Here is a 23,277-nt window from a genome sequence, read left to right on the forward strand (position 1 = left end):
GTAATTAATATATGCAGTGTAATATATCTTGGGACTCAGGGGTGGATGCATCCCAAATACAAATATTTATTTTTCAGAAATTGCAGTGTTGATTTTTTTATGGAGCTTCTTTATTGTAAGGTTTTGACTGTAAAACAATTGAGTTTGATATGCAGGTGTAGTGTGGATGATTGCTTCAAACAATAACGTCTGTGAAAACCTCGCAACACATCCAAGTATAACTCTGGCTTTAGTTTGACCTTGGTATTAATGACCTGATGCCTCTTCAGATAGAGCGTCTTGCCCCAATGTGGAGTAATTTCCACATCATCACCACCACCAGCCAAGCTGTATGAAAAAATAAACACAACTCACAATGTTGCTGGATGTTTGACCTCTTCTCCATGCACGTTGGAAGTAGGATATGCCTCTATAAAAGCTGAACAAGTGACAGAGAAACTAACCAACATTCACAACAACATTTAATATAAATTGAGACGGAATGATGGTTTCCTCACCTGCACGGACAGTTGGCAACTTGGCCCTAATTTGGGCTTGTCATTATAGGGAAAATGTAAAAGATTATTCAAAGAATTCATCTACTGTACAACCTCATGACCTTATTCTTCACCCCCATGTACAGGCATCTGTTTTAACAAATATTCAAAGTCTAATAAAAAAGTAATGTCTCACTCTTGTGTGAAATAGAGTGCAGGTACTTAGGAAAATGAACCTTGTTCTGCATCTCAGCATCATCCATGAATATATCCTGTTGGATAACATCCAACTGAGCTTTGAGCTGTTATGGAGATGGGAGCCTGGCCTAAAAGTTCAGAATAAGGATTTTGTGGTATTTTTTAATAGCGATGTGAAAGTAATTGGGGTTGCCGTTGAACTCCAAAGTAGTGCGTGATGCCTGGAGAGTAAAACATGTGGTACTGCATGCTGCTGAGTGTGTCTCCCTGTTAGACATAATTTAATGTTTGTGCTGTATGTAACTACTGTAAGTGGTTCTGTTTGTCTACACTCTACAGGATGTCTGTCTCTGTCTGGGATGTTGACAAATGCCCAGGGCCACTGAATTGAATCCACTTTGACACATACTGTATGGAGGGTATTGCAATTTAGTTTGGCTATAAGTTGCTTGATGCTGAAAACATACAAAATCAAAACATGCTTTAAAAACAGCAGATACATGCTGTATTTAAGACACAACATATAGAGGCAATGAAGTTATTGGGAGCTCCAAAGTTCTATTCGGCAGAGTGTTCATGTGTCCATGTTGTTGTTGTTTGTTGTTCTTCCACAGACAAGGTGCCCCATTTCTCTCGGCTGGGCGATGTGGAGGTCAACGCTGGACAGAACGCCACCTTCCAGTGTGTGGCTACAGGCAAGACTGCTGAAACTGAGCCTTTCTTACTGGAGGTAAGACTGCTGAAACAGAGCCTTTCTTACTGGAGGTAAGACTGCTGAAACAGAGCCTTTCTTACTGGAGGTAAGACTGCTGAAACAGAGCCTTTCTTACTGGAGGTAAGACTGCTGAAACAGAGCCTTTCTTACTGGAGGCAAGACTGTTGAAACAGAGCCTTTCTTACTGGAGGTAAGACTGCTGAATCAGAGCCTTTCTTACTGGAGGTAAGACTGCTGAAACAGAGCCTTTCTTACTGGAGGTAAGACTGTTGAATCAGAGCCTTTCTTACTGGAGGTAAGACTGCTGAATCAGAGCCTTTCTTACTGGAGGTAAGACTGCTGAAACAGAGCCTTTCTTACTGGAGGTAAGACTGCTGAAACAGAGCCTTTCTTACTGGAGGTAAGACTGTTGAATCAGAGCCTTTCTTACTGGAGGTAAGACTGCTGAATCAGAGCCTTTCTTACTGGAGGTAAGACTGCTGAAACAGAGCCTTTCTTACTGGAGGTAAGACTGTTGAATCAGAGCCTTTCTTACTGGAGGTGAGACTGTTGAATCAGAGCCTTTCTTACTGGAGGTAAGATTAAGAGACAGAGACCTTCAGCCCTAAATGGCCCAGCGTGACTAAGCTCATATCTGTTAACTCCTAACTAGGTCAGGGGTTCTCAACCTTTTTCACGCCAGGCCCAAAATCATGGTATTTTACCTGGGGACCCCCCACCCTAATAAGCACTTGGAATGTACAAGTATTACATTTCGTCTATGTTCCACAGAGAATATTATTGTGGAGTTTGTTGAGTAATGGCCTTTTTTCCTTTTTTTTTTAGGTATTAATTAGATCTTAAAAGTTATTAAGTAGTCACTTCGTTGTCACTTGGGGAACCCTCCCACAAGCATGTGGGGGGCCCACAAAGTCCCAGTGTCAAAAACACAATTAATTGACTAATTATTTCTACTAGTCCTTACCCGTTCTGATATATTTCAACTTGTATAATATATTTGTGTGTGTGTGTGTGTGTGGTTTTTTATGAATAAAAACAGCAGTATAACATTAAAGTATTCTTCCAAATGCATGGTAGGGAAACGTTTTCATGGCAAGAGCAAGGACCGCAGCATTTACACTTATTAGCCCACAGAGCCCCATTTGAAAAGTATCAAGGACCCCCAGTTTGACATGCAGCTATATATGGACAGTCGCACAGATCCAATTTGCAGGTGGATTTGCGTCCAAAACGGTCTCAATTGTGAGCTTTGGCTTGAGAGAACTCATGGCTTTTGCAACCTGTGATGTTGTGAGCTTGTAGATTAGTTGTTTTCACCAGAGCGTGCGCTGTAGCCACTTCACGCTGTGTGTGTGTGGCTTATGCTTATTAAGACAGTTGTATCTCGTGTTGTGTTTATAGCTAACTGAAAAGTGAAAACGGCCACGCAATGACGCACGCGCACACATACGAACGTGCGCACTCACAGCTTAAGTAGTTTACACACACACATGCTCACAGCGAAAGTAGTCTGCACACACACACACACACAACCTCCGTGTTGGCTGGGGGCGGTGTGAAAAAGGGTATAGGTGCGTGGAAGAATGCGCTAGGGTCCTTGAGGCTGTTCTTCGTGGCATGTTGTTTGTTGTATGTAGTAATTGTGTCGATGCGTAAGGGGGTTGGAAATATCCCGATCGCTCGCCCGCTGTCTATTGCGAGCAAAATTGACAGCGGGCGAAACAACTGAAGTTAGGCGGAAAACTCGCGAGCAAAATTGACAGCAGGCGAAACAACTCAAGTTACGCGGAAAACTGTGTCCCAGTATTAATCAGTGACCGTCCCAAAATGCAATTCACTGGTGACACGTGATTTCTGGGGAGAGGAGTTTTGCCGCCCTGTGGCTGCGGGGGGTACTGCATGCGTTTTTAATTCACTAATAAATAAATTAATAATCATTAATGTGTCAAATCGAAAAAAGGGCTCCGTTACGCCCTCCATATTCATATGGTCAATGCCTGTGTGAAAAGTGGGAGCGATTGGTGCAGGCAATGAGGAGATAATGAGGAGATAATGCGGTCGGACACACACTCACACATACACACACTCAGACATTAGCTCTATTATAGTATAGATAACGATAATTGTCAACTAGAATGTGATGATGGTTACAGCACTTCAGTGCAACGAGAGCTATTATTCTGCGCCTCAATTATCGTTAAAAAGCAAAGTACAATTATTTGTCTTCTCATGGCCTTGCTCATGTGCTCACCATGAAATGAATGTTTTTGCTTTTGTTGTGTGTCAACTGTGCATGGGCTACCTACCGTACTACTAAAGTCATCTCTCTCAACCACAAAGTTCTCATTCGGCATGCACTTGATTTAACCTATTATTTGATAGACACTAATAACTTACAGCCTCATTGCCTGTCACCCCAGCAATTTCTCCAACTCCCTACTTTTCTCATTAGGAGGAAAAACAATTGAACATAGAGATTTCTAACAAACCCATTATTTCCTGCTGTCTCTGCATTTGTTGTACGGGCGTCTGTTTGATCGTTGATGCTGTGTGGTGTGAGCCAGCTAATTGACGCTCTCTCTTTGATCTACCTGGCACTATAGAAGTTCTCTCTGGACCAGCCTGGATTTGTTTTGCTCAACTACTGCCTCTGTAGGAAGTTTAAAACAAACTATTTGCATAATGCTTCCTCCTCATTTAGTATTATATTCTCAACCAGTAAGTTTAGGCCTCAAACGCAGCATTATACGCATCAACATATTTGCTCTCAATCTGATCCTGAATTAGTTAACACAAATGGGTAATTAGAGACTTATATTGCACTTAGTGCTAGACAGGAGAACAGGAGTATTTAGACAGGCTGCTATATAATTAGGTTCCTGCAGAAAACACCAAAACATCTTTTACCAGACATGCCTTCCATTTACACGGCAACAGCGTCTTTGGGTGTTGAAAACATGAAAAAGTGGAACCACTCTTTGAAAACGCTCTGCCTAACGTCTCCGTGTAAACATAAAAAATGGGGCAAAAACGGAAAACGTGTGACGTGCTCATGACGGCTGGTGTAATGTACACTATTACTCACTCATGAAGCACTCTTCAAGTGGAGAGTTTTATTGTTTTGTTTACAGTTTAAGAAAATAGAAGGAGAAGGAAGTGTTGCGCGGCAGAGCCACACTGCCACCTAGCCATCATGCACACTACAGCATTTTCAATAATCTTTCTGTCTTTGCATAACACAACGGCACTTTCTGCAGGGAGTTCTGCCGTCTAGCCTTAGTTTCAGGGTTAAAGATACCATAAGGTTGTTTTCAGAATAGAACTGAGGCATTCTGCTCTGCACAGCCGTCCGTTGCAAACTGATGAGGGCCAAACACAATGCTGATAATGCATTTACCCTTTAATGCTGGATGTAATTCAGATGCAGCAGCAGTGAGCCGTCTTCATACATACACAGTGGATGAATGCCCTGGAGAACTGGCTCAATGCAGGCCTGAATGCTATGAATGCAAACTACATTGGTGTACGTAAACAATAAACCCAATTGAGGCTCTCACAAAAGAGAAGGTTGTTGCACAATCAAATAGAAAGGAAGCTAAACAAGCAATAATCTCCACCTTTAGCCTAATGCACAATATCATATTTTCTAAATTGTGCTTTTCCTGTTAAACAGATTCAAACATATTATATCAAACCCACTTATGTTTGAGGAGTGTTAGGGAGCGACAGCTTACACAAAATCTTGCTTCTGCTGTGTGTGAGCGAGCAGTGACGAGCCCACACCTTCAGCAGCTCGCCGTGAAGCGCTTACCGGCCTTCTGGATTTTCACGTCCCGCTAGTTGAACCGATTGCCGGTTCGCCCGGCGCTCCGACACATTAACACGGAGATATGAGGAGCTGTCAGCTCACACCTTCTGTTAGACACACCACCTGGGAGGCCCGTGTCACACTCGCCTCTGTCGCCCAGCCTCAACAAGATGACATCCAGTTGTTAACTGACATTTATTACATCTTTATTATCTCTTCCACCAACATGGCTAAACACCCCCCACACACACACACACACACACACACACACACACACACACACACTTACTTCCCACACATGTCACTTCAGCACCCCTTCCTTCCTTCTAACGACTTTCCTCCGTGTTCATTTTTTCCGCCTCACATGCCACCACACACTTAACGATCAGCGGAATGGACTTTTCACACCGCTCGGATAAACACAATCGCCTGCCTGATGTACGGCTCATCTGGCTTTTGCTCACGGCTGTCTTCCCTCTGTGTGTTGTGTCTTTATACCGTTATACTGTGTGACAGCGGGGTGTCTTTGTGTGTGTTCATTATCCCTGTGCCTGCTTCCCACCACCTTCCTGCCTCGGTCCATGCTAGCGATTGCCCAAGATATGGCTATCACACGGACAGACCATATCTTAGTCGTCCCTCACTCGTTCTCATGTTTGTTACCACAATCAATGTAATGTCATTTAGATAGCATGTTAGTAATATTTCGACTGATGCTAGGTTCTTGGTTTAAACTTTATGGGATCCTAGTATCTTTGTATTCTATGTATGTGAACACGTACCTTGCTTATTGTCACTTTGTATAATGTCTGCTATGTGCACACACTGTGAATTGTGTTACAATGGTGTAACCGTGTTGTGTCTTTGTGTATGTGTGACAGCGGCCTAACGGTGTGTGTTGTGTCTTCGTGTGTGTGTGTGACAGCGGCGTAACGGTGTACTGCTGGACACGGCCTCGCTCTCCAGGCTGAGCCACAAGAGGCTGATGGCAACGTTCCAGGTGGAAGCGCAGCGTGGCGAGCAGGACCTGTACCGCTGCGTCACTCTGTCCTCCCGCGGAGCCGCCGTCTCCAACTTCGGCGAGCTCATCGTCAGAGGTAAAGCTGTGCGAGATGTTGCTGTTCGAGTGCCTGGCATGCACACACAGTGTGATAGCTGTGATACAGTACATGGAGTACACTCGCCCGCCTACACCACTGCCTTCGGATACCCGTATAGGAATGTAATGTACAGCAACTACTGCATGCAAATGAACTTGCAGACGACACCTGCCAACTTATTTCATCAAATGGCCCCAGGATGCTCCGCCTCCAACATTTCTCTTGTGGGAAATGCATCCAAATGTTCTTGTCACATACAGAGACACGCACCCACGCACGCACGCACACACGCACGCACGCACACACACACACACACACACACACACACACACGTTGGGTAATCTCTATCTCTTCAAAATATGTCGCCATGCACCCACATATACAGTAAAAAAGACATGATTGCATGGCATATGCATTCTGTGTTTACTGACCCTTAAACATGTTCCACCCACCCACACACTTAGCTTTTTCTGTGTCCCTGTAACTCCCCCTCAGCGTGTCCCATTGTCAATACACTGTGTCCTATAGTCAGACATTAGCTACGGTGTTCTCCAGCTATGTGTGCAGGCAGCAGTTTACATGGGTTGGTTCAGGCAGCACACATGCTCGTGTAGAATTGCACATTATGTGTTTCATTAATTAGATTCCCCTTGTCTGATAGGGAGTCATAATATCCATCAGCGTTCTTTTATGGCGAAAGGACAGAATTAGTCATGCAATTGTTCATGCAAAAAATAGCCATTATTCAGCTTCATTATAATAAATTAAGATTTCCTGTAAGGGCCTCTCACGGTCCCTGCGATTAAAATAGTTTTATGATTCGATGGTCTAGCTAGCAGAGCAGAAATGATGTAATTTCTTTTTTTTTAAACGATGTTGAAGCCTCCCCCTGGTCATCTAGGATTACATTAGATAATTGACACAGGGTGACAAAATGGGTTACAAACATTGTGGGATAAAAATGTAGAGGGAAAGAAAAAGGATGTTAAAATCTTTTGTTTGCTTAACTCTTTTCATTTCTTCTCACGTTTTATTACCGCTATCTGTTTATCTACTGCACAATGCTTTTGTTTCAAATTCAAAATGTAAACAAAACAGAAGCCAAAGCCTAATGTAGTCAGTGCCTTGGTGGCGACAGCAGTTAATGGTCTCATTAATCTTGTGATTCTCTCAACCTTTATTCATTTAAAGGAACTCCCATTTGAAAAGATCTATGCCCCATTCTAAGAACATTTTTATTGTTAGACATAAATTGGCCCAATATGGTCTGTTGGGCCAATTCCACTACTGACGGTACAGTATACTGTAGATATAACAGTGAAACTGAATATGAACATTCTTGCACATTCTCCAGTTGTATTATACGGTATCTCTTCAGAAATCCCTTGCATGTTACCCTTACCCGTCTCTTCATTTGCAGTGCCCCCCACACCCATCGCGCCCCCTCAGCTCCTGCGGGCGGGGCCCACCTACCTGATCATCCAGCTCAACACCAACTCCATAGTGGGGGACGGTCCTGTCATTCGACGGGAGATCCGGTACAGAGCCAGCCAGTCACCCTGGACAGAAACCCACGGAGTGGGTTCACTCACCTACAAGGTGTGGCACCTGGAGCCGGACACAGAGTACCGTATCAGTGTTCTGCTGACCCGGCCCGGAGAGGGAGGCACGGGGGCACCCGGACCCCCCCTCATCAGCAGGACCAAGTGTGCAGGTGAGTGGTTCAACCACAGTCTGCTTTGATCAACTACACACACACACACACACACACTATAGGACTATCCCATCTTTCATTGTTAAACCTGGGTTTAAACAATTAGAGATTATTTATATTATTTCTAAATAGATATTTCTCCCCAATGTTCTAAAAACAAATCCTGTCCACACAAATGTAGTTACAAAAATATGTCTGTCCATACCCGTAAACCCCAAAACATCCCAATCATCAGCTAATGAGGAACACAGAGATGACTCTGGTCCGATTCTCTGATAATGGGAGCTTGGTTTTATTTCATTTATTTATTGTTTTATCAGCACTAATATGTGGCCACAGTGTTTTACTTCTGTGTGAAAGCGCCCAAACACTCTCTCCCCCCCCGCCCCCCCCCCCCCCCCCCCCTACCCCTACCCCTACCCCCCTGCACCTCTCCTGTCAACTCCCTTCACCTGGAAGTGACACTCGTCCCCCTGGGTGACAGCACAAGACAAGAGGGACTGTGACACACAACTTACATGTCTGCCTTGTCTGGCACTGCTGATGTGTTTGCAAAGGAAAACTTTCTACTTTCTATAGAAAAGCCTTTTCTTTGTGTGAAAAGCTGTGGTCTGAGCGGGTTTATCTGATAAGATACTGCACCATTTTAATGACTTTTTAGTTAGTTTTTAGTGCTGCTTTCTTCATTGTAGACATTGTTAATCTACGTAAATGGCCGCTCCTGATTTTAATCATAGATATAGCTGGAGTCGTAAAACAGAATACTGCAACAAGTGAATTTCTTGGCATTCTTAATCTATGTTGCCGTGCTTTTAATGTGTTGATGGGCACAAACAAATATGATATTTTCAATGCAGTTTGTTATTTCCTGGAAAACAGAAAAGAACTATGATGACCTCATTCTACTCTAGCAGGATACAAACCTGTTCAAATATAAAACATTTTAGTGTGTCTGGTGGCACAGCCTGTCACACTTTATTTTCCTTCCCAAGAAATCTTTGGCTAGGTTCCAGATGGCTGGAATTCATACATTTTAAAATGGATGGTATATTTACCAAATCCAGACTTTGCCAAAATACTTTTTTTCCAGAGTTTTCATTTAGCAACTATGGACATTATGCAATGAGCTATTGTCTTTTCTTTACGTATGCTGACGGCGTTTGGAGCAACGCCGAACACGATTCTTCCTGGAGGGGCCACAGTTCCCCATGGAACTGGCCGAGTCCCCCCGCGGGACGGGAACCGACACTGGGCAGGTAGATGCTGAGACAGCAAGCTCAAAAACCGCATGTTGGAGGCCCACAAACCCTAGTCCGATAGACTGGGGCTCAGGCTGGGCACTGGCAGGCTGGAGTGCAGGCTGGGAAGCAGACTGCTGGAAGTTTTTTTTGTTTGTTTTGTTATATTAGTTTTTATTGGATTTTGTATAGACATGACAAACAAGACATACATAACAAACACCAGACTGGGCAATGTATAAGAAACGAGTGGCAGACCTATCGTGATGACTGATGAGATAGCATGGGCCTATGAACACAACAATCATGAAAGGGCATGCAGAGCAGCAGCCATACAGAGCATTAACATCAACAAAAGCACAGCAGGGCAATCAGACTAGCAGTTACACAGTTGAATCAAGGTCAGCTGTAATAGGATATAGCATATATATTCGAATGTTGCTAGACTGTCCTGGCCGTTGCATCGCAACCTCTCCAAATGTATCAAGGATACGAATTAATTAAGCCATTTAGTAAAACATGGTACAGTGGGTGTCTTCCACTCAGTTAAGATCATTCTTTTAGCTACTAATGTGCCGAGCATAAGCGTCTGGTGAATAGTATATGGCAGCGCGAGGACAGTGTCGGAGCATCCGAACAGGGCAGCTAGAGCATCAGGTACAATATTAATGTGATATATTCTGCTGTACCATGAAAACATATTTTGCCAGAACAAAAAATGTTTTTGCGCAGGACCAGAAGGTGTGCCCCAGTGTGCCTTTGGAGATGTTGCATCTACCACAGATATCAGAAACAGCTGGGTACATTTTGTTCATTCTGTCCTTTGAGTAATGTAATCTATGGATGACTTTAAACTGGATAAGTTGTAATCTATAATTGACAGAACCAGAGTAGATCCTCCTCAACCCCTCGCTCCATAACTCATCTGACAGCTCCAGGCCAATATCCTCCTCCCAGGCAGCCTTGATATGGTTTGTTGATGGAATAGATACAAATTTTGATATAAGTTGTTTGGAGTTGGGATGTTGTTTCAATAATGCATATAAACAGTGTTCCTGAGGTAGATTTAGAAAATTATTAAATTGATTTTGAACAAAATGTCTGACTTGTAAATAACGAAAAAAGTGATTGTTTGGGAGGGATAATGCTTCTTTCAGCTCAGTAAATGATGCAAATTGATTATTTATATATAGATCTGAAAATGTGATCAGGTCCTTGTCCTTCCAATATGCAAAGGCTGCATCTGTCTGAGATGGAATAAAGTTGTGATTAAAACATATAGGAGAGTGTGCAGACAGATCGGGAACTGAAAGTACCTTCCTTACTTGTTTCAAAGTTTTAATTTAGTTTCTCAGAAGTGTTTATTAACTAAACAAATGTTCTTCTATATACAGGGCAAAGATGGCAGGTCAAAAATGACTGGACTCTTGGAATACAAATTCAACCAACAAGAACACAATGCAAACACAGGGCTTAAATAGACACAGGATAACAGGGCACAGGTGAATTAAACCAAAATACAATCAACACTAGGATAAGCTGGGGGACTAATAGGACACAGGTGGAAACACTGACACATCACAAGGTAGGCAACAGTAACTAGGCAGACAGGGTAACAGAAAACCAAACAGAATACACATAACCAATACAGAATATACTGAAATGACAGAAACATAAGTCCAAAACCTAAATAAAGACAGTCAAAGCCCACGGTCCAAGGAGCGGACTGTGACACATGGTGACTCACCCTGTAAATACTGAGAAAATAGCAGATAGCTATAACGGGCAATTTTCGCTATTGACATGAGTGAACGAATATTTGGGTTGTTTAAAATGGAGGAGAGAGAGTTCAGTTCAGCAGATTTGTCCCATCTGCCATTGTGGCGTTGAACAAATTGCCTAGCTGACAATGTTGTGTGCTGCATGAATATATTCATGAAGCTTCTATGTTTGCTGTGTTTCTGTGTTTCTGTATTGAACTGGCTGAGTCCCTGTAGGACAGAAATGTCTAAATCTAAATGTACAGTAGTGCTTTGTTTCTCAGAACGTTTCTTTGCTGTAAGGAAACAGTCTCCATTTCACCTGTACAGTACAATGTGGCTGCCACATGATGTCACTCCTTAAAGAATGTTAGGATGTTAGCGGATGGAAAGTTCATAGACTTGGATGCCACATTTCTGAAAGCCAAAGGTTGGAGGGGCTAGCGCCCCTTAAAAATATATAGTATAGTATAGCGGAGTGTTGCAATGAGGATTGTAGCGATTCTCTGTGACCAATCAGTGGTCTGCAGTGTTTTTACCTCTCCTTTTGGTATCACCTCCGCTCGTTTCGAACCTCGACAGAGGTGATACCCAAAAACGTACCAGGTACTCTTGCCCAATGGAAAACCAAATAAAATCACACCCGTTTGAAGTGAGGGGCACTCTTATCACCGTTCATCATCATGACGTAACATGTTAATTTGTGTAGGACGATTTGCTCGTCCACATATGACGTAAATTCTCCGTTAGTTTTAAATGGGAATTGAATGTTTGTGTATGACGAAAATCTACACTAATAAATGAATATAGGAGGGGCTAGCATCCCTCAAAAAAGTCTGTGTGATTGAATGAATTGTTTTCGTCTTTACGCCAATGAATTCCTCCTCACACACGTTTTGTGTGTTAATCTGGGGGTCATTGACATGAAAAAGTTTGAGAACCACTTTTATAGACAAAGACGGATCCTTTGTGTGTCTCTCTCCACCAGCGGCCGCGCATTTTAATTCAACCTTGTCTCTGTGTCTCCACCAGAGTCCATGCCTTTTAATTCAACCCTTTGTCTCTGTGTCTCCACCAGAGCCCATGCGGGCCTTGCGGGGCCTGACGGCCACAGAGATCGAGCCCCGCCAGCTGGCCTTGCAGTGGGAGCCCCTGGGCTACAACCTGACCCGCTGCCACACCTACTCGCTGTCCCTGTGCTACCGCTACTCCACGCCAACAGGAGGCGGCAGCGGGAACAACGCCACGGTCAGAGAGTGCCTGTCGGTGGAGGGCAACACGTCTCGCTTCACGCTGAGAGACCTGCCGCCCTTCCGCTCCGTCCACGTCCGCCTGGCGCTGGCCAACCCTGAGGGCAAGAAGGAGAGCCGAGAGGTCACCTTCCAGACGGAGGAAGACAGTGAGTGTTCAACCTGCATCAAAAGTAGCTGAATGAAGTTATTTGGCCACTAACTTTTACTACAACCTTGTCCTAGTGAGGAAAAGTGGGAATGCATTTATTCATTTGGATGTTCTTTTTCTCCCCAAGTCATTTTGTTCACTGATGACCAATGCACTGTGGATGGATCGAATCTCTGTCTGTCACCCAGACAGAACCTCTGTCTCCACGGTGGTGAAACTCTGTCTCCACGGTGGTGAAACTCTGTCTCCACGGTGGTGAAACTCTGTCTCCACGGTGGTGAAACTCTGTCTCCACGGTGGTGAAACTCTGTCTCCACGGTGGTGAAACTCTGTCTCCACGGTGGTGAAACTCTGTCTCCACGGTGGTGCCACCCAGACGACACGGATGCGTTTATTATCATTTTTGTGTTGAAAAAGTTGATATCTGTTGCTATTAGTATGCTGTGAATTGACTGCATTCTCACATAATGCAATGTGTACACAAAATAATGCCTTCTGGTGTTTTCTTTACCACACACACACACACACACACACACACACACACACACACACACACACACACACACACACACACAAATATTGACTCATAAAAGAAGCTGGCTCAGCATAACTAAATAGAAGATCAGCCATTTAAACGGAGCCAAGTGAAAAATTAATCAGGAAGGCCATGGCCAGCAGGAAGATGATAAAATGATTTAGCTCATCTTTGTATTTTTAATATTTTCAGATATTGCACGCATTCTTATGCAAATGCACTGGGACAAGAAGGTCAGATGTGTATTCTTGTGTAGAATAAACAACACGTTGCTCACTAATGGAATGACACTTGGTGACAGTAAGGGACGTAGTGGAACATTATGATGATTGTGATGAATTTGGTGACATTGGACGGTGGCCGTCATCATAACACACAGCTCTCCCAAACAGCAGAAGACATACGAGCACTATTAAAACTCATTGACTGAGAATGACGTCTTTCTTTCCCAATGACGCTGTTCGCTAACCTAAGGGTCACCATTGGTTTTGGGGGTTCCCAGGACACCACATTACACGTCGATCACATGACCGGAAAAAAAACCCTGCTTTCCCAAGCTTGTATAGGAGCCGGTGGAAAAACACCACTAATGCATTCATAGCCTGTAGCTTTCAAATGGATTGTCGCGTATGTATCATGATTATTTTCCGATTCTAGCACATCTGTGTGCGTCATTTGAGGAAACCCGTGTGCGGAATGGAGCGACGCATAATATTCTATGATTTTTTTAAAGGTTGGTGGAAAACGTGCTTGGCAGTCAAAGTGTTTTAATTACTGTACTGTAGCTGCACCTGCTGCACATTGCTGTGCTGTCTTTCAGGCGAGAGGAGACGGTTATGTGCAAAACATTGAAGGGGTTTACTCCTCTGACTGCAGTGATAAATGCAACAGGTTGTCAAATGAGTTGTATTTGCCCTGACTGGTTCAGTTAACTCGCAAATGAAATGTGTCGAGCCATTATTCGCCCTGACTACCCTGAGCCCCCTGCACCTTTTCTTGATGTTTCTGGTGAAACGTTTTCCTTCGAAAGGATCTGACAGTACTCTGGTCTCTCTGTCAGTACAGGAACCACTGTCAGACTTGGAGATAACAATAATTGAAACCCAGCTGGTGAAAGTTACCCCTGTGTCTATTTCTTGTTTCGCTCCACAGTCAAACGTGGCTGTAATGCTTTGTGCTGCACAGGGAGCAGATTTGACTGCCAATGATCCACAGAGACGATGGGATTTGTCTCAAGTGTCCTCTGCCTGACTCAGAGAGTTGTTGCAAGGAACTGGCTTGCAATTACACAGTTTCACACATGGACACACAGACGTGTTTCCGTATGTGTGCGTGCACACAGAGGGAGAAAGATAGAGAAATACTTTTCATTGTAAATTACAATTTTCCTTTCTGTCTTTTAGGAACATTTCTCTTGTTGATGGGAATTTCCTTTCATGCTGTTAGGAACATGCATTTCATGGAGGCAGAAATACAGGCTCGGGGTATAAGACAAAGGTCCTGTTTGTGGCTGTTTTGCTCAGTTCAATGCTTCAGTATGGCGCTAAAGAAGAAAAATGGCGTGTCATCCTCTAAGACTTGGTGCTCTGTTATCAGACAGTGGAGGGAAGCCTGCAGCGCTGGCACACACAATCCCAATTAATGCAGCGGGACCAGTCTCCACGCCCCTTCATCACTTCCCATCCTAAAACATCTAGCTGTTTCCCCTTTCATTTCCCCCCCATCCCTCTCTTGGTTCACTGCCTTTCTGCTCTGTCCAATGTGTTTTTATTATCTGGCCTACAGGCACAAGAGTCCATTAATGTTGATTCCACAGTGCTCTTTGTTAGTGAGAACGCTGTTTTGTGTCTTTCTATGGTTCATTAACATTCAAGTCCACGTTGCTGTTTGTTAGTGAGACAAACCTTTGTTTCTTTCTCTCTGTAGTTCCTGGTGGCATCGCTCCAGAATCCCTGACCTTCACCCCATTGGACGATATGATCTTTCTCAAGTGGGAGGAGCCTGTAGAGCCTAATGGCCTCATCTCACAATACGAGGTAAGCCATCTGAACAGATTTAGTCGGGCTAAAAACTGTGTAACAAAATGTCTTACACAGTTTTTAGCAAAATACATTTAATGTATTTTGTTCACAGTCATAAAAACAGAATAGTACAGAGCAGTAAACAGCCTCTAGATACAATTGATCTCAAAGCAAACAGCAAAATAGCGATACCCACATGGAAAGATCATGAAATCATGAAACATCTGGAAATGCCCGTGCAAATAGTAGAGTTTTAAGCTTGTTCTTAAAAATGTCTACAGAAACTGCTGATCTCAGGAGAATTCCATGCTAGAAGGCTTTCTTACCTTTATTTGTAGTTGTTACGTCCCCACCAAAGAGGTCCAGGTGTTATTTTGTGCAAAACCTCCTTATTGGCTATTTCCCCTACCATAAGCCCTCAATGAATTCAATTGAATTGAATGGGAATTGAATGGGGCTGTGGGGTGTTGTGCTAATTCGCTTATTTCCATCATTAATTTTTTTTTAAATATATATCCTCTCTTCATAATGTAAATAATATCCCAAGTGGCACACTCTACTACTTATTTAGATGGAAATAAGCGAATTAGCACAACACCTCATAGCCCCATTCAATGCAATTCATTGAGGGCTTTTGGTAGGGGAAATAGCCAATAAGGAGTTTTTGCACCAAAAAACACCTGGACCTCTTTGGTGGGGACGTAACGACTACTAAGAAAGAAATGGAATTCTCCTTAATAAAGTTTTAACCAATTTTCAAACGGTTTGGTTTGTTATAAATGTCAGAGACGTCCGCATAATTATATGCGTTCATATAAAAAATAATATTAAGCAGATAAGCGCCCTGAATCATAGCCACGTTGCTAACGTTTGAAATAAACCAACTCGTTTGTAAATCCGTCAAGATTTGAGCAAGTTATGACTGTTTTTGTTTGAGCTGCCATTGAACATACTGTACTATTTAGCCCCGAGGCAAGATGGGTGAACTACGCCGAGTGAACTACGTCAGAGACTCCGCCTTGAGCCATCTAGCCTTCTATGGTCATACCCCATAGCTATCATTACTAACAGTTGCATGTGCTCAGAGATGCGATACAAACTCACAAATGATATACGATCACCGGGATGCGCGGCGGTTCACCATGGACAGTGCTCGAAGCTTTAGAGATACAGCGCTTTGAAAATCCTGTTATAATGGAAGCTCAATGGAGCTGGATTTAAAAATCCCATAGCTGGTGGGGACGGAGGCTCTCCATAGTAACCGGAGCAATGCTAAACGGTACATTTACGGTCGCCACTTTCATATATGGAGTATACGGTTGTCTTTTCAGGCCTGTTTTATGTTCTGAGCTATGACTGGCATAGCAGCATGAGCTGAGCCGTGATTGTACAATGTTTGTAGGGACAGACATACAGAGTTAGAGACAGACAGACATTTCTAGTTGTAGACGGGTATGCCTCTGCACTACAGATACATTCTCTTTCTACAGCACTGCCACCCAAGTGTGGGATGCCCTGACTTCCTCCCTCAAAACAATTCAAATCACTGGCATCCTTTAAGTTTAAGTTTAAGAAATGTTTTTCATATTTCAAGAATATACTGTAAGAGTATTCAAGGCCAGATAGCCACACAAATGCTAATTCCTTTAGCTAACCTTTTCAATTGCACAGAGAAGCAACCCCATTATTAGAATCTTGTTTTTGTTAGTTTGTTTGTCCAACAGTTGATAGCAATGAGGCTAAGCGATATACACATGAGTCCCCAACCAGTAGTAAGAAAGGATTTATTCGTTCTTATGGTAATGAGATTGAAAACCAAACTCCAGGCTGTAATTACATGGGGGACAAGCATTATAATTACTTATTTGCCTAAGAGATGCCTCCACAAGGGGGCAACTTTATATGTTTCTAATTCATTATTGATGGCCTCATATCACGCAGAGCGTGGGCTGCATAAGAGGAAAATATTAGAACACATTGTAGTGTAAAGTTCTCAAATTAAGCATTGTTTGTGGTCAGTGCATGGGTGTGGGTGAGGGGACACTGTCCGGTGTGTTGCACGCATGCACGATTTTCTGTTATTGTGAGGAGAGCTTTGACTAATTGTCTTTGATTCAAATAAGTGCTAAAAAGCTCTATATTGCATGTTTGTTCAGTAACAGGAGTCTCCATGTCTCTCTAGCTTTTTATTACACAGAAATTGTGTAAAATGGGATACCAATTTTATCCAATCAGGATAGTGGAATTGTAAGTGATGACACGAATAAATGAGTATTAATGGAGAGACAGGGAGACCCCTATTACTGAACAAACACTCCGCCTTTAACCTTTAGTGGTTAAAATAACAGACTCACAGGACAGTGGCTACTGTAGTTCCGTCTGCGATAATGAGATGAGCATGGCGAGGGGAAGTAATGACGCTTTTTTTGAAGGACTGCAAGATTGTGGACAAATTACATTACCTGTATAATTAGAACTGCACTCTGTCGAGTGCCTACTTGCGCGTTGCACCCTAGGCCATAAATGGCCTATACTAGTGCGCAAGCAGAGCGTGCAATTACTGTCGACCGCTACGAACTTTCAAATCTCAGCCTCTCTGTAAAACATTGAAATTAAATATTAAGTCGGGTTATAACTGGCCGTCAATGGTGAAGTAATTACGATATGTTTCAATGATGGTTAGCTAACAGGTAAACGTATTTATGTATATAAGTTGTAAGTTGAAAAGTAGTATTGTGGTCACTTATGTGTATGCCGTGGTATATATACAGATTTTTAGTGTGACGTAATGAAGATATGTATCAATGGCGGGATATAACCGGCTTTCATTGGTGACGTAATAAAGATAGGTTTCAGATTACATACATGTATACATAGAGACATAACCTTTAATCCACCCGACGCTGAAACATATCTTTATTACGTCACCATCGAGAGCCAGTTATACACCGGCATTGATACATATCTTCATTACGTCACTCTCAAAATCAGTATATGTACCACGGCATACACATCCAAGTGCCGGCAGAGATGGGCAGTATTTGAAATACATGTATTTGAAATACGTATTTGAAATACTTTTTTGTATTTTGTAATTTGTATTTCGCTGAGATGGAAGAAATGAGATGTATTTTGTATTTAAATACATTTTTTGACCCAGTATTTGTATTTTGTATCAAAATACATTTTCAATATATTTTGCCCATCAGAGATGGGCAGTATTTGAAATACATGTATTTGAAATACGTATTTGAAATACTTTTTTGTATTTTGTAATTTGTATTTCGATGGGGATGGAAGATGTATTTTGTATTTAGATACATTTTTTGACCCAGTATTTATATTTTGTATCAAAATACATTTTCAATGTATTTTGCCCATCTCTGAGTGCCGGACAAACCACCTTACTTGCACGCTCTGCTTGCGCAAGTAATAAGTCGGCGCGTGCTGGGTGAAGGGGGGTGAAGAGGGGAGTCAGAGTTTGCTGGGTACCTGGCAACAGTGCCACGCAGGCTGAGACATGTCTGTGGGTGGCGAGGGCGTAAGTAGGCACAATAACACCTGAACAGCACGTGTCCACCGACACCTCACCGGCTGGTTCACTGTCCCAGGCTTGGCCCAAAATAACATCGATGCCATTTTGTTCTCATCCTCTAGGGTTAAGGAGACATCACCGTGTTGTTCTCATCGTCACATTAATTGCCAGATGTTCTCCCACAGTGATGCGTCGGGAGTGCTGCTCCATGCCAACATCGCTATGGGTGTTTTTATGCTGTTTTCATATCTGTTGACTTCTAAACTGTTTTAGCTCAAAGTTTTCCCTGCAAAGACCAGGGAGACAGAACTAAAATCTCATGAAGTCCATGTGTGAAGTGTGTCCAAATGTTCAGTAAAGTGCATGCTGTCTATACACGGTTAGTTTACATCAGCATAAGATTTACTGGAGAAGCTAAAGATTAATTAACAAAAGCCTGCTCTCATATATCAACAGTAAACAGGTATTACATCCTCCGCATCAAACTGCCATGGCAACAAAGAAACTACACATAACGGTGTTAATCCCCGGCTGTGTTTTTATTTGTTTCCTGTTGTCAGATCTCCTACCAGAGCATCGAGTCGTCTGACCCGAGCATCAACGTGCCGGGGCCCAGACGCACCGTCTCCAAGCTGAGGAACGAGACCTACCACATGTTCTCAGGCCTGCACCCAGGAACCACCTACCTGGTGTCTGTCCGCGCCCGCACCGCCAAGGGCTTCGGCCAGACGGCCCTCACAGAGATCACCACCAACATTTCTGGTGAGGTGGTTTGCTTGACTAGCGGACCTGCTGGCCATAGAGCTGGTCTTTATGTCCTATGAGCTGGCACATGCTGTTGAATAGCAGATCTGTTAGATAGAGCTGGTCTTACTGACGCAGGCTGTTATTCACCTGTTTCCTAGGCTGTGTGTGTTCCACTTCCTGTCGATTTCATTGGATATCATTGGTCATCTGACCAGTTTCATTGGATTTCGTTGGATCAAATCGACAGGAGTGTGTGTGTGTGTGTGTGTGTGTGTGTGTGTGTGTGTGTGTGTGTGTGTGTGTGTGTGTGTGTGTGTGTGTGTGTGTGTGTGTGTGTGTGTGTGTGTGTGTGTGTGTGTGTGTGTGTGTGTGTGTGTGTGTGTGTGTGTGTGTGTGTGTGTGTGTGTGTGTGTGTGTGTGTGCGCGCACGCTGGTGCAAGTGTATGCTAGCACTGCAATGTTCTGTTCTTTAGTTATTGGTATTTGAATATAGCTTGTTTTCGCCAAAAAAGCTGTCTGGGGATTTTTAATAGAAATGTATTTTATTTACTTATTACTTATTAGTCTAAACTGGATTGATTTTTTTACATGACATAATTTACTCTTCTTGGGATGTCCTATGATCACTCACAGGTTACGGAAGAGCACCCTCTTTTGTAAATAGTACTGAAAATACCACATGACATACGACACGTCAATGGCTGTGCGTTGGAATGAAATGATGAATATCAATGCCAATGGCAGTCAATTCGTTTATCGTAATAGATGCAAAAGTTTGAAATAATCGTGATATTGATTTAATAATAAATAATAATAATAAAACTTTATTTGTATAGCACCTTTCATGACATGAAATGCAGCTCAAAGTGCTTTACAGAACAATGGAGAATAAAAGAAAAGCAAGGCAACGACAAAAAACAAGCAGTAATGCAATACAGCAAGGCAACGACAAAAGACAAGGTGATATTGCCCAGCCCTCACATCATTACAGTTAATGTTGTCTCTATAGGAGACAGATGTGGGAACTCTCTGCCTTATTGTTCTCCAGAGCTCTGAAATGAACTCTAATTATAAGGGCCTGCTTGTTTTCCAAGTGTTTGGTCACCAGGCGCACCTGGCTCTCATCAATCAGTGGCGTTGTGTGGGTGGATGTAGGGACATACAGTAATGAATAAGGATAGTGTGTAAGCAAAGATGCTTGGATGGTTTCATATCTCTACTTCCTTTCCTTTCCTCATCCTCTCTCTCTCTCTCTCTCTCTCTCTCTCTCTCTCTCTCTCTCTCTCTCTCTCTCTCTCCAATTCAAAGGAGCTTTAATGGCATGAGAAACCATGCATTGTCAAAGCAAAAGTGGGACAACACAATCAAAACAATACATTATGTATGTATGTAAATATATGAATATACATAGGATTAAAACTATGTATATTCAATAAAACATAATACAATAAAAGTGTAAACAGCTGTGTTACATAGCTACTTTGAGGGAAGACTATACAAATTGTGTATTTTCAGTCAGAAATAGTTATATGTAGTATTTTTTTTTGTTCTTTTGTTTTGCATTCACTTGGAATAAAACCTTTGCGACAAGTAGCAGGAATTTATTTAAATGTAACAGTATTTATATAATTTGGTGTAAACAATACAGGGATACACACAATGATTTTAGTCATTAAGGCTTTTACAAAAAAGGAAAAAATAATCGACCAGGTAGGCAGTAGATCTGAGATCGGGCAGATTTTTCCAGAATGAATCCATCCCGTTACCGACAGCTTTGTGTCCGACCCAAATCGAGTCCGACCATAGAAAATGTATATGCGTCCGACACACACACACACACACACACACACACACACACACACACACTCACTCTAGCTGTGAGGTTGCAGTACCGACTACACCACCGTTCTCTGTAGTCCTTAAGGTGGTTGTATTCCATTAGACATCCTTCTCCTGTCACAGCAGCTCACAAATCATTATTGTACTTGTCTCTGATGTCTTGGTTTGATTGATTGATTGATTGAAATATTTATTAACAGATTGCAGAATTACAGTACATTTCAAGCACAACTCAATACAAAGACGACCCAATAAAGCATTACACTTGTTTACAAGAGGGTCCACCTTGTTCAAATCATTAAAACATTTAGAGACGTACAAATAGACACTTCTATATAGCCAAAATAAAAAAAGAACAGGAATTCATCATAGGAGGTAAAAAGGGAAAAGAATCATATACAGTGAGGGGGGAAAAGGGGTGAGTGGTGGGGGGGGGGGATTCAGATTTTACGGGGGCCAGTTTCGAATTGCAGCCGTCCGTAGGTGCCCTTTGAGAGCGGTTTTGAAGGAGTCAAGGGATTTGCATGTTCCACATTTTGATGGCATAGGAGCGAAAATAATTTAGGTCCCTTGATGTGACTGTTTTGTGGCAGCCGGTCTTAAGTTTTAGTTTTTTGCGGGTACAGAATATCATAAAATTATCGCTAAGCCCGCATACAATAACACCTTTCTTGGAGATTCTGGATTTGTCCGAGGTCAGAATGAGATCAATGACAGTTTGAGTAGAAACACACACTCTAGTGGTTTGGGTAATTAGCTGGCTGACACTATGCAGATCACAGAACCTACTAAATGATTTGAAAACAGGCGCCTCTTCACGTTGTACGTCCGTATTCAGATCACCCATCAGGATTTCCTCTGCACCCTCCTCCTCAGTTAAGCATCCCTCAAGAATATCATAGAGGCCTTGCTGGTCAGGAGGTCTGTAGACTGTGCCAACTAGTACTGATTTCGCATCTCCTGGTACAGTGGGCAGGTGGTTAGGAAGTGTAGCTCAGTGTTTTTATAGTCCCAGAGCTAACTGGGCTAAGGGGGATATATTTCACTGTATGTGAGGGACTTTTTGTGGAGCGTGTCTGGTTCACTTTCCTATAGGTGGTTATAAAATGTCAATGCTCTCTTTTATTTTGATAATCATCTCTCTCTCTCTCTCTCTCTCTCTCTCTCTCTCTCTCTCTCTCTCTGCAGCTCCTGTGTTTGACTATGGAGAAATCCCCTCTCCGCTGAGCGAGTCAGAGAGCACCATCACAGTTGTGCTTCGCCCTGCGGTGGGCAGAGGAGCTCCTGTCAGGTACACCTTCTTACTGATGTATTGTACAAGTGTACGTTCAAACACCCACCAACCACACTGCATCATTTACAGCTACACTACTGCATGTCCTGTAGTGTGTGGGACCACTTATTTTCTCTTAACTTATTTTCTCTAACTTGACTGTTCTCTCCTACACACACACAGGTCCTTGCAAATAGGTGTGCAAAACGACTTTATTTACTAAGAATGAAAGTTAAGGTAACTGATATTTTTTGGCTAAAACAACGTTTTTTGTTAAAAGCTCAAATCACTATATTCTGATATTAATCGCTCTAGAGTGTTTGTTCTGTAACAGGGGTCTCCCTGTCTCTCCAGAGCTCTTTAATTAATAAACAGAAAATACATTTTCAAGAAGGTGACAACATTTCAGCCAATCAGGAGAGAGTAGCCATGTATCAGCTTAAAATGTTATAGTATTCCAGTTCCAATTTTGTCTGCTCATTTATTTGTGTCATCACTTACAATTCCACTTGTTTACGCTGTATTCTGAATGCAATCTGTACCCCACTACCCTGATTGGATCAAATTGGTATCCCGACCTGAAAATACATTTTCTGTTTAATAAAAAGATGGAGACATGGAAACTCCTGTTATTCAACAAACACTCTATAGCAATGAGTACTATCTACTATTACTACTACTACTACTACTTATTTTAACCAAAGAAAATCACTTACCCTACCTTTAAAACGTTCTTACACTTTCTTAAATTAGTGACGATGTGATTGACAAATTCCAAGTTAATTAACCAGCCAAACGTATATGATTTAATTCGTTGGACATGGAATGCAGGCTTGAACAATGCCGTCTCCAGCTGTCGGAGGTGTGAAGATCATTAGACGAGTGGGGGAGAAGGGGGGACGGCGGTCGATTGGGCC

The 23,277-nt window shown here is 42.6% G+C and overlaps 1 protein-coding gene across 6 annotated transcripts in view; it reads left to right on the forward strand.

Annotated features, from left to right (window-relative positions):
- LOC310869716 (receptor-type tyrosine-protein phosphatase U-like) overlaps nt 1-23,277 on the forward strand; it is a 176,688-nt gene that overhangs the window by 102,997 nt on the left and 50,414 nt on the right. For all 6 annotated transcript variants that reach the window (XM_083780577.1, XM_083780579.1, XM_083780578.1 and 3 more), the window contains exons 5-11: nt 1,289-1,404; nt 6,123-6,294; nt 7,718-8,011; nt 12,088-12,408; nt 14,872-14,981; nt 19,062-19,263; nt 22,276-22,378. In XM_083780577.1, the coding sequence (XP_083636703.1) occupies nt 1,289-1,404; nt 6,123-6,294; nt 7,718-8,011; nt 12,088-12,408; nt 14,872-14,981; nt 19,062-19,263; nt 22,276-22,378 (1,318 nt within the window). The remainder of the gene's footprint in view (nt 1-1,288; nt 1,405-6,122; nt 6,295-7,717; nt 8,012-12,087; nt 12,409-14,871; nt 14,982-19,061; nt 19,264-22,275; nt 22,379-23,277) is intronic.

The sequence above is a fragment of the Protomyctophum parallelum genome (genome assembly GCF_964188405.1).
Source record: "Protomyctophum parallelum genome assembly, chromosome: 1".
In the NCBI taxonomy this organism is placed as follows: domain Eukaryota; kingdom Metazoa; phylum Chordata; class Actinopteri; order Myctophiformes; family Myctophidae; genus Protomyctophum; species Protomyctophum parallelum.